At 42.5% G+C, this 12,243-nt stretch overlaps 1 protein-coding gene across 1 annotated transcript in view; it reads right to left on the bottom strand.

The window, feature by feature from the left end:
• The window catches only part of PCNX2 (pecanex 2), a gene marked incomplete at its 3' end in the record, with an annotated part of 308,773 nt that overhangs the window by 162,557 nt on the left and 133,973 nt on the right, over positions 1-12,243 (bottom strand). Inside the window, exons 18-19 of the mRNA XM_079712418.1 lie at positions 9,672-9,764; positions 8,732-8,882 (exon numbers count right to left, since the gene is read on the bottom strand). Coding sequence (XP_079568544.1) covers positions 8,732-8,882; positions 9,672-9,764 — 244 coding nt within the window. The remainder of the gene's footprint in view (positions 1-8,731; positions 8,883-9,671; positions 9,765-12,243) is intronic.

The following is a 12,243-nucleotide window of genomic DNA, read 5'->3' as shown; positions in this document are numbered from 1 at the left end:
AAGGTTAAGCTACTTCAGATAAGATCCCAACAGAGGCATGTCAGGGAGACTGAGTCAGGCCTCATCACAGGGGCCTCAGCCACTGCACCTGGGAACCGGCATTGTTCCTCCAAACGGCCTCCTTCGTTCAGCCCTTCCCATGCGTGCTGGGCCCACGGAGCCCAAAGCTGCTGCGGTGCCGTCCTGCATACATCACGTCTTGCATATGAAGACTTCCTGATTTTCAGTGTTAGTTTTTTTCTCCTTCTGCAATTATTTTATTTCTGCATTGTTTCAGATGTATCGGCAGGCTAGGAGAACCCCAGTGGGCAGCTGGTAAAAACCCCGTGGCTTGCTGGAGAGAGAGCTGCAGTGTGAGGTTGGCCCCTGACCTCTGAGCCCTGTCCCCAAACCCTTTCCCTCTTAATGCTGCCCGGGGTTGGCCTGTGCTTCTCCAGGCCTCCCTTGGCCCTGCTCTCCTTCAAGCAGAGGACGCTGGATTCTACTTCTCTGTTTTCCCGCTGCCGTGTAAGCCTGGTTTCACTGCCAGTCCCTTGCAGCCCCCTCCAGGCTTGTGGAGACTGTGACACAGAAAGATAAGTTCCCCAGCGGAGTAGGGGATGGGCCCGAGGGTGAGAGCAGGAGGGCAGAGGCTGGCAAGCAGGGAAAGAACAGGAGAGGACGAGAAGGCACGTGAAAATAACAACAACAGCGCGAATAAATAAGGCAGCCTGCCAACTGGCAGGCTATTTTCTGACACATCAGCTCTAAGACACTGCTTCGGCATTTGGAACACTCTCTCCTATAGAGCATCGTAGCAAATGAGACTGTTACTCGGCTAGCACTGGTTCAGTTCATGCTTCCAACGATTTGAGACGTGTCGAATTAAAGAGGGGTTGGAGGGTTTTCTGGGTCTCTAACTATGTCCTGATGCTGGCATCTTTTTATGTGGGGAGACAAAAGGAGGAAGGAATACATCCTTCTTCCCAGAACTATGGCATCTCCTCATCACACACACAAATATGAGACCTTCCCAAAGACCACACCACAGCCATTAGGTTCTAAAATCAGACAATGCCTGTTATGCCGCATTCTTTTCCCTAGTGCTATATACATTTCAAAGGATTTTTACATGTATTATCAGGTTGGAGTTCATCTCCATGGAAATTCTGTGAACTAAGTCATTCAGGGAGTCCTATCACCTGCCAACAAAAGTTTCAAAACACGTCCATCCAGCGTATAAAGGGCCACCTACTGCCTAGCACAATGGGTGAAACAAGACACAAAGGGAGGTGCAAAGTGATTGAATTTCAGAATCCCGGGGAAGAGGAGGAACAGGATGTGCTTACGGAGTATACTCTGCCTGCCAAGGACTCTGCCAAATGCTCTACATGTATTATCTTGATTAATTTCATTCCGCAACAAATCTGTGTTGTAGGAACCCCCAGCTATAGATGAATCACAATCGCTAAGCACAACTAGCGTGGGACAGAGACACTAGCCCTGCATCTCTTTGGAAACAAAGCTAGCCCTGCTTTGTTCCAGAGCCTGTTCTCTGGGTCATGACACTTGAATTCCCTCCTGAACTTTCCAAAAGCTTCCTGCAGGGGAACATCTGGTCCCATATAAAGGACCAGGAGCTGGGGAGACATCAGACTTTTCACCAGCAGCACTGGGAGCTAGAAAACAAAGGGACATTAGTTTTAGAATTCTGAAAGAACTGTTGACACCCTAACGAGCTACACACTGCAAACTCTCCATTAAGTGCGAAGTAGAACAAAAACACTTTGAGATACATGAAGTCTCAAAACGTTTCCTTCCCACTCACCCTTCCCTGGAGTGACTGGAGGATATGCTTCATTCAAAAAGAGGGAATAAACAAAGAACAATTGGAGCAGGTTCCAGAGAGAGTTGGGGAAGGGATGGAACAAGATACAGTATCTGACAAGTTTGCCTGGGTGGAAAATTGAACTGATAGATGTTTAACATAGTTACTGGAAAGGCTAGCAGATGCAAAAACAGAAATCTGAACAAGAAAGGAAATGTAATCATGGCACACTACTGGTTGACACACTACTGTCAACTACTGTCAGTAGTTCACACACTACTGTGAACAACAGTTAGACTTTCTGTATGACATTCTTTCTATAGGACATACACATACATGAATAGGAAAAAACTGAGTATGTGTTCAACAAGAGTTATATTGGGAGGGAGGAGAAGGGGAAAATGTAATGTATGAGGGAAGATAAGCGACATCAATCTTTATTGCTCGTAACAGGAAGCCAGTAGACATGAAAATTTGAAATATCAAGAAATAGAAGAATAGGCACATTATTTAGAAGAATTATGGTAAATACCAGAAGAAATACCTAAAGTAGAAAGTAATTCTTCCTGGAGAGGGGGACTCAGACGAGAAAAATTTGACCAGGGTCTGCTGCTTTTCATTACAACTTGTTCTATTTGGTTCTTAACACTATGTGTTACTTTGATATAAATGTAAAACAGATTAGAAAAAGCAATATCTGTCAGAACCATGTCTTTCCCATGTGGAAACCAGTCTATCTGCAAATCAACAGGCAAGATTTGCTAAAATGCAAAGTAAATTTCATTTAAGAATTACAAATTCAGGACTCATTTGTGAATTAGTTTTATAATAGTGAATTTGGTTAAATTACAGTTTAAATGAGATTTTTCAGTTGATATGTTCAGTAATTTCTATCATCTTTTATCCATTTATTCTAATGTATCCAAAAATTATAGCTTGAGCTTTTTCAGCAACCATTTTTTGCAGAGGGATGAGACTCTGTGTATGTATCTTATCATACACATAGACTGGAGTCCTTCAAATAAGCCTTTACCTCCAGGCTTTTCCTGTCTACAGGGAACTCTTTCTTCAGTAAATTTACAAGGCACTAATCATTCACTCATTCATTCATTCAATCAATATTACTAAACAGCTACTATGCAGCAGACATTAATTCAACATTTAGTTATAAAATCTCATTTACTTCCATTTTATGTGCACAACCAACCAGTTGGAAAAGCTTGGCCAATGAACATGAAGTTAACTGTAACCTCTTCACTGGGCCTTCTACTTCTTTGTATTTGCCACATGGCTGAGTGCAGTGCTGACCCTTCATCACTCTGTGTGTAGCAATCATGGGTCTTCTTTTTGAGCACAGCCCTAGCTTTGCTCACTAGGTCAGAAACTCTTTGATGACAGAAACCACATCTTAGTCAACCTATCTCACTGGATCACTGCTTTGGCATCATGTAGGAACTCAATAATTATTTTCTTTCTTTTTTTATATTTTTATTTTATATTGGAGTATAGTTGATTTACAATGCTGTGGTAGTTTCAAGTGTACAGTAAAGTGATTCGGTTATACATATACATATATCTATTCTTTTTCAGATTCTTTTCCCATGTAGGTTATTACAGAATACTGAGTAGAGTTCCCTGTGCTACATAGTAGATCCTTGTTGATTACCTATTTTATATGCAGTAGTGTGTATATGTTAATCCCAAACTCCTAGTTTATCCCACCCCCCTACACCTTTCCCCTTTGGTAACCCTAAGTTTGTTTTCTAAGTCTGTGAGTCTGTTTCTATCTTGTAAATAAGTTCCTTTGTGTAATTATCTTCTCAATGAATAGTATCTTCACAAGCATTTTCTGAGTGAATAAATAAGTAAACAAGTGAATGCCAATAATGAACTTATTCTATATCTCAATCTCTTTTAACCCCATTAAGACCCACTTTTATGGTAAGAGTATGGCCATCGAATCAGATCATTTCAACTTTTCTTAAATTCTCAAGAGCCAAGAATGATAATATTACAGAAATTACTTCTTGGGGGACTATGTGAAAATGGAACCCAACTCCATTATTCCCTTTCGAAATAACATAATGTCTTTGGAAAGTTCTTAGAAAAAAAAATTTCAAACAGACCCAACATCTTATTCTTTTACAACAGGTGCCAATAAATGAAGTCATTTTTCTAGAATCATCATCATAATTCAGGATAACAGATTTGCTTTATTTTCTAAAAACCCAGTGCTCCTTAAACAGTGAGTCTCAAAACTTGCTTCCTTGACTAATATGGTGCCATTTGTAGTGGTGTCTACTCTGCTATTTTCAGCACGATTTGCTTAGATTGGTGGGGAATAGAACAATTAAAAAAGCAACTTCACACATACCCATTAGTATAACTCAGTTACACCCACATCACCACCATGGCTCATTGGACTGCTGAACTGTACTATGATTCCTACAATTTTATTCTTTTAGCTTAAATATTGGTGAAACACCTTGCTGGGGCTAAGATGGAATAAGGTTTACTTAAATTAGTCTCAAAAGTAAAGAAATGAACTGGCTCAAAAAGATATTTCCATTTACAGCCTTTCGAGTTGCAACACAGTTCCATTTTATCGTAGCCTGAATTTTATATCAAAATTAATTTTGTATCTCCAAGTAATTTTACATATCAAGTAAAATTGTATATCAGAGGCATGCAGACAGGAAAGTAAACTGAAAGAAAGTATACGCCCCAAGTTTAAAGTCTGTTCTCGCAAAGGTAGGGCTGATGAGATTTAAGTTAAGTACAAGCACTGGGGGTCCAGCATGAGCAAGCAGATGTATTGCTCAGAGTTACTGTAGAGAATATGCTGGAAAAGGAGGCTCAGGGGAGCAGCTGGGAAGTTACTCTGGTCTAGGGGGTCAGGGATGGACCTCGGGGGGGGATTGATTTTTGAACAGAGACCTGAAAGATGAGTTGCCTGGCCTGAGTCTAGGGAAACTTAAGAAAAGCATCCCAGGCACAGGGAACAGCAAAGAGAAGGTAGTGGGAGAATGTGGTGTGTTTGAGAAACCACAGGAATGTTCAGAATTTATGGTGGTGAGTCTGTTTCAAACCAGGGATTAAAGCTTTGTAGCGTTAGCACTGGACTATGGCGTGTTTAACTCTACGGGACCCAGTGCAGTGATGTGGTTCTTTGGGGTAACAATGGCAAGAGCAGGCTGAGGGCCACGTGCAAGTTGCACGCGATCTTCCCACCACACTGAGAGCGGCGTGAGGAGGAGGACGAGCACCCTACCGGAGGGAGTGACGTCACCTGGGTTCTGGTCGCTCATTGGCCACCAACTTAGTGGAACCCTAGTTAACATCCCTTGATGTCTCTGGGCGTCAGTTTCCTCCTACGTAAAGTGGTGGGATAGGATTCTATAAACTCTGAGACAGAGACACAGCACACATGCCTCATCGTATACACCAGTTCCAATTGGTAGCAATGTCTGCCACTGGCCCAGTTTTAGGATTGTCCTCAGTTAGCAATGTCTGCCTCTGGACCAGGGATCACAGTGGTATCCACAGACCTGCCAGCCCTGCTCTGCTATTCTTTTCCAAAATATTCTGTGATCATATGAGAAAGAAGATTTGGCATATTTTCACATTAAAGGTATGTGATCGGCTTGAATTTCCTGTGCATGTTCTCTTGCTAGTAGAAGAAAGAAATAGTGAAATACCTAAAAAGGCAGAAAGGTGGGCAGGAAGAGGAGGAAAAGAAACTTAGGCTGTGGATGATACCAAAATGGGTAAGGGGTCTTCAACAAGTTCATACTAACACATTTTAAGTATTTGGATTTTCCTTCCAACACACATAATTTTGAAATGCAATCTGTTTTTCATTACGGGCCTAATTTGTCAAATCTATTACCCTTGGCTAGATTTCAGGTAGCTTATAAACAGCTAATGTAGGCAAGTGAGAAACATCCACCAAGCCTCTGCTGGAGCCCGTGGTACCAGGGGTGAACGTCTCCCGCCCACCCTACAGGACAGAGGCCCAGAGCTGCCCTCTCTCTCGCTCCTCCGAGCGGGGAAGTCAACGTACAAACACACTCTCCTTTCTTGTTCTTGAATCTTGTACTGAAAGATCATTCAGAATTTCAATATCTAAATGATTTTAATTTACACTGGGTTCTGTTAGATTCAGGGGAAAAAAAACAATCGCGCTCACACACACACACACAAATCCCAAGTTTTCAACTGCCCATTCTTATCTTTCAGTGTTGAATTCCACACTCTGAATTGCCACCATAAGGAGAGCCCACACCTGATCTGTCTTATTTTCCTTTCTCTTAATTTGGCAACTTCTCTGTCCTCACCCCAAGGCACTTAAATATCTAGGCACAGATACAGATGCTATAGATACAGATATGCCATTTCCTGAGTCAGCATCTGACCTCAAATCCCCATCAACTGCTTACCAATGATGCCAAAAAAATACTCCACTAACTTCACTGCAACTTAGTCTTTCTAAATGTTAAGACAATGAAAGGGAAATGTGACCCCAACATTGCAGAAGTTCTATAGAAACTGGTCTTTTCTTCAGGTTGCTCTACTGACCCACAAGAATGGACCTTTCCCTTTAAGTGGGCTGAAAAATGAACTGACTAATATCAACTGCACCTGCTCTATCTTCCTTCCGTTTTTATAATACTGATAATAATTTGTATTTAAGTGGCACCCAACATTGAACACAGCATTTAAAAACCATATTTTGGGGGCTTCCCTGGTGGCGCAGTGGTTGAGAATCTGCCTGCCAATGCAGGGGACACGGGTTCGAGCCCTGGTCTGGGAAGATCCCACATGCCGCGGAGCAACTGGGCCCGTGAGCCACAACTACTGAGCCTGCACGTCTGGAGCTTGTGCTCCGCAACAAGAGAGGCCGCCATAGTGAGAGGCCCGTGCACTGCAATGAAGAGGGGCCCCCCGCTTGCCACAACTAGAGAAAGCCCTTGCACAGAAACGAAGACCCAACACAGCAAAAAATAAATAAAGTTAAAAATAAATAAATACTCCTGTTCTCTGTTTAAAAAAATTTTTTTAAACAGGAAAATTAAAAAAAAAAAAACATATTATGCAGCTTGATCTTTGGTGAGCCCCTGGTGTCATAGGTGGGAAAAGCAAGCCTCTGAGGGTAGAGCAATCTCAGCTGCCCTCCGCCGCCTTCTAAACCCTATGCTGGCAGCAGGTCCATCAGGCCATGTCTGTCCACTAAGCAAAACCCCGCTTTACTGATTTGGCTGTTTCAAATTAAGGCAGCTCCTGGTAGCCACCCAGACATGTTCCTTGAAGAAGCCCTCTCTATTCCTGACAGCATCATAAGTGACTCTTTTGCTTCTTTGTTTTGTTTTGTTTTTAATTAATTCCCCTCTGCCCTTTTACTTTGGTCACACTAGTCCACTGAAGTTACTGATGACAAACCTGGTGGAGCCCAGTACATTCCTGTGAGTCAGCAAACCATGGTGCTACTCACATCCCCTCATTCCTGGAGGTAGAGATGACACCTCGTTTAACATGAGCTAGTTATCAACTATAGCCATCAACTGTGACTGATACGCCTGAAAATGGCGATAAATCAATCCTTCTGCCATCTGTTCAATCACAGAGGCCGGGGAGACCTAGCAAGAGAAATTCCTGAGTTTTTTTATTTAGAAGCTCAAACACTGTCAGGGTTACCAGGCTACTACTTGACGGTGGCCTGACTCAGCCCAGGGAACTGCTAAGTCAATCAAGTACAGGTCTGTGTGTGGGTCTAGTTCTAGGTGAGCAAAGCAAGTTCAACAAAATTCAAGGGTTCAGGGAGCAAAATTCAAAGGTCAGCCTCTGCTACATCCCTGCCCTGGTTTTGTGGAGGATGAAAGGGCCGTCAAGTGATGCCATTCTTGGTCCCCAGTCAGCTGAAGCTGGAACAGCATAAACTTCAGGTCTTGAAATGGAGCAGGACCCTACGGTCTTTCCCCCAGCCCATGTCCTCTGCCTGCCTTCTGTCTGTGGAAAAACTTTAGCCAACGAATAAGTTTAATCAGAGAAGTGAGAAAATGCAGAAGCAAAGGAAAACAAGACTAAGTAATAATAGTTTAGTCATTAAGCAAAGTAAAACAAGACTAAGTAATAATAGTTTAGTCATTAAGCAAAGTTAAGGACCTTTAGTCCCTCCTCAAGGGCTAAAGATCATACTCTGAGCCATATCCTGTGAGCTGTCTTGTAGATACTGAAACCCTCACCAGGTGGAAGAAGTTAACTACAAGATGTCATGACATAAGCAGCCACAACTCCAAGAACTGGCCTCAGAGAAATAGAAACAAACCGACCCCGGAACTGAAGACTAACTGTACCTAAAACAATCAAGATGACGCTGGTCAGACCACCGATGACCAATTTCAAGATGACGGTCAGAGCTGACTGTGCTGTTTCTGCATGGAGCCCCTCCCTCTGTCTATAGAAGCTCGTGACCCCTGGTTGTCAGTGCAGGGGAGCTGGCCTTTGGACGGGCATCCACCCCCGCCCCTGGTTGCCGGCATCCAAAATAAAGCAAACTTTCCTTTCCACCAGCCTGGCCTCTTTATTGGCTTTTGAGCAGCGAGCAGTCAGACCCCACTTCCGGTTACAGTCTGAATGACATCAATTAATTTTTCCTCAATAATAATAACCAATCATTTTTAGAAAATATACTTCTATTTCACCCCACTTCAACTTTCTTGTTCTGGGAACAATATGTACACTCCAAGGTACACACACTCTCCTTTCTTTATTGTGGTGAAACATACATAATGTAACATGTACCGCTGTCACCATGTTTAAGGGTACAGTTCCGTGGCATGAAGTGCATTCCCACCGCTGTGCACACCCTCCCTGTAAAGGATGCCACCCGCTACATCACATTTTTATGAGAGATATTTTACTAACCTCTCACTTCCTGTTGCTGATACTCTTTGTTTTTAAGGACGGGGTGTGAAATCCACATCCACGGGTGATGTTTGCGGAGCTGTGGGAGCAGGTAGTGGGTTACAAACCCCACAGTGCCAGCCAGGGCAAACAGCACGATGCTGAGAAATGGCTGCGACAGAAGAGGGTAAGAGTCAGTGTGCAGCTTGAAGGATGGGGAGGGATACCCGCAAAGAACACGAACACTGTCCTCCCTCCCTGCTCCTCCTAAGGCATACACAGCCAAACTGGGCTCTTGCTTCAGGCCTCTGAAAATTTCTCCCATATCGCGTGAAGTTGATCTCTGTGTTGAGAACCACCGAGACAGGGTGGAGAAGAGGCTGAGACATTCTGCCCATGAGAAAACGTTTTCTTGTTTTTTTGTTATTTTTTTTAAAAAAGAAGGGATGGAGAATAACAGATTTAGCCAACAGACTTTTCCTCATTGAAAGGAAAGTGAGACAGCAACTGTCTGCAAGCACTTTCAGCCAGAAGTCCCATCTGGAGCGCTCTAATTTTGTTTTTCCAACTGAAAATTATGTTCCAGTAATCTTTTTGGCGCTGTGACCCCCGTCTCACTCCTGATTCGGTGAGTCCTCCCTTCTCTGCTCGTAGCAGTGAGTCGTGAGCCTGTCTTATTACTGCTGACTGTCCTCACAGTGGATTCCACGAAATGCGGAAACAAAACAACTCCCCAGGTGGGGAAACAGAAAGGGTATGAATGCACTCTGTGATGTGGATCAAATCTCCTCTTGGACATAACTCGTAACACATCTGGATATATTCCTCAAGCCCTCAACTGGCCTTTTCTGTACTTCCTCTGGCTCCACCATCCGGTAAATAGTCTGGAGCTGCACAGCGGGCTTTGTTTATTACAGAGAATAAGGAGGGGGTAAGAGTGCAGAGCCAAATGGATACATACTCGCAAGGACAGGAACACAGTGCTGGCACTGACCGCAAAGGACAGAATGGCAGCCGCCGAGCAGATGATGAGATCCGATTTTAAGATATCCTTCTGTAAACAGAAAACAAGGGTATAGTTTGCTCTTCTGTGTTTCTCTCAGCTATTCTGGGTGACCAGGTAAATCAGGGGACAGGATCTTGACCCTGGATAAACTACACCTGCAGCCCATCACTTACCTGATCAATTCCCAATGGCACACGCTGGATGGACTATTTGCCACCTCCTGTTTGGGGAATATCAGGGAAACTAAGGCAGAGGGTGAGGAAGAGGAAATGCAGACTGCAATGCCTCCATCCGCTAGCCAGGGAGAGAAGAAAGGTTTTCTACCCATGGAAGAGGCATAAGTTTCTTCTCTACGAGCAGATCAGATGCAACGTGCCCAGGTGTGATAAAGGAGGGTAAAGTGCAAATAATCTCTACTTCGCTTTGGCATGGCTTATATTTTAACATGCGCACAGCCTGGGTATGCCGAACAGAGGCCTCTTACATGTTTACCTATTTCTTCGGCCCAGAATAGATTTTACATTTTAATTCACCAGTCAAATTGGGTAAAGGCCATTTCCAAATAATTTAAGTATATTTATATTATGTACACATATACAGAAAATGAAATGTCCGTAACTTGCTAATAATTTTCCATCATGCAAAATCATGTTGTGAGCAGGCAGTAGGGAAACAAAGCAAAGTTAGACCAAAGAATGTTATTAATACTGCAGATATATGAAGAAAGGCGTGTTAGCTCAAACAGGGTACAATACTGCTGACTGATAGAGCTAAAAGGAACCTTAAGGGATCATCAAATTTTTCCTCTCTTCAGAGGCCAATTAGCTGCAGTACACAATTATTGAACATTTTAAGGTATCACACACTGCTATTTGAAAACTCTGAAATCATTAAATATACCAATGTATCATATTGAAAAGGAATTATGCCTCTTAAAGTACTGTTTTGAATGTTATCTACCAGAAAATCATACAGAACATACAACTCTGTTCCCCTACATCCTCCCTTTTTTTCTTTTCGTACAAACCGTATATCCGTTTACCTACATTTCCTCCCTGACCTTTTTTTTTTTCTTGTCTTTCTAAAATTAAAATGTGGAGTTCCTTGCAAGTCGGACTGCTGGCTTTCTGACTGAATTGATATCCAAAGCGATGGAAAGAAATCAGCTTAAATGGAATAAAAACAACCTGAACCATGTGATGAAAAATCCACACAGCCTGGTTGGGATAATCAATAATACAGTAAAGAGATACATTCTCAACATCAATCACCAATTAGCTGCTAAAGTTGTTTCGAATTTCCAATCTCAAAAGTTTACAATTCACATACAAGTATTGAATAGATGAGGAATCATAGTGATAAACCAAATTCTAGATTTATTCTTAGTAATGGTAATCTGATTTTTGAACAGGGAAAATCATTGGTTTTTAATTCTGAATCTATAAAATTTCTGTGATCAGAAGTGTTCTTGAAAATTTACTGCTATTAAATGGCAAAAATTTGTTGTCTCCTTCCATCCCAAATGCTTACAAAAGGCCAAACCTTTCTGGAGGAAAGTTCTGTAATTCACTGCATCTTTAAGCTGTGGAGATATGTTAATTTTTATTTCCTATTTTTCACTGACATGGTTTTTTATCTATTTATTTTTTTATTTTTTTAATTTTATTATTTTTTTATTAGTTTCTGCTTTATAACAAAGTGAATCAGTCATACATATACATCTGTTCCCACATCCCTTCCCTCATGCATCTCCCTCCCTCCCACCCTTCCGATCCCACCCCTCCAGGCGGTCACAAAGCACCGAGCTGATCTCCCTGTGCTCTGCTGCTGCTTCCCACTATCTATCTACCTTACGTTCACTTAAAAATTGCTGAATGCTGGGCTTCCCTGGTGGCGCAGTGGTTGAGAGTCTGCCTGCCGATGCAGGGGGCGTGGGTTCGTGCCCCAGTCCGGGAAGATCCCACATACCGCGGAGCGGCTGGGCCTGTGAGCCATGGCCGCTGAGCCTGCGCGTCCGGAGCCTGTGCTCCGCAATGGGAGAGGCCACAACAGTGAGAGGCCATGTACCACAAAAAAAAAAAAAAAAAAAAAAAAAAAAGTTGCTGAATGCTTATTCAAAAGGGAGATACATATTTTCCCAAATATTCTAATTTAAAATTGTGTCATCTTTAATTGACCACTCATCCCTGTTTAAAGGCAAAACAGTGGGCAACCAGGGCAAGTGTTGGGGGGAGAAGGGTTGCATTTGCACGTTTCTTAAAGCAATAGGGAGAATGACCTCAGATTATTTTTAATTTTTTTTCCAAAGTTGGATGATATACAGGAAGTTCACTGAGTTTTGTCAGTGTCATCAGTATCCCTTGTAAATACGAACCTTTATACAGCCTCTATTTATTATCTTTCTGTCCACTTCTTTTCTCTGTTGTAATTTTTAAATAGCTCTATTGAGATATAATTGACATACAAAAACCCTGTGTGTGTGTGTGTGTGTGTGTGTGTGTGCGCATAGAGAGATATGGTGTACAAT

This window comes from Hyperoodon ampullatus (genome assembly GCF_949752795.1).
Source record: "Hyperoodon ampullatus genome assembly, chromosome: 1".
Lineage (NCBI taxonomy): Eukaryota > Metazoa > Chordata > Mammalia > Artiodactyla > Ziphiidae > Hyperoodon > Hyperoodon ampullatus.
This window is presented reverse-complemented; position numbering and strand designations above follow the sequence as displayed.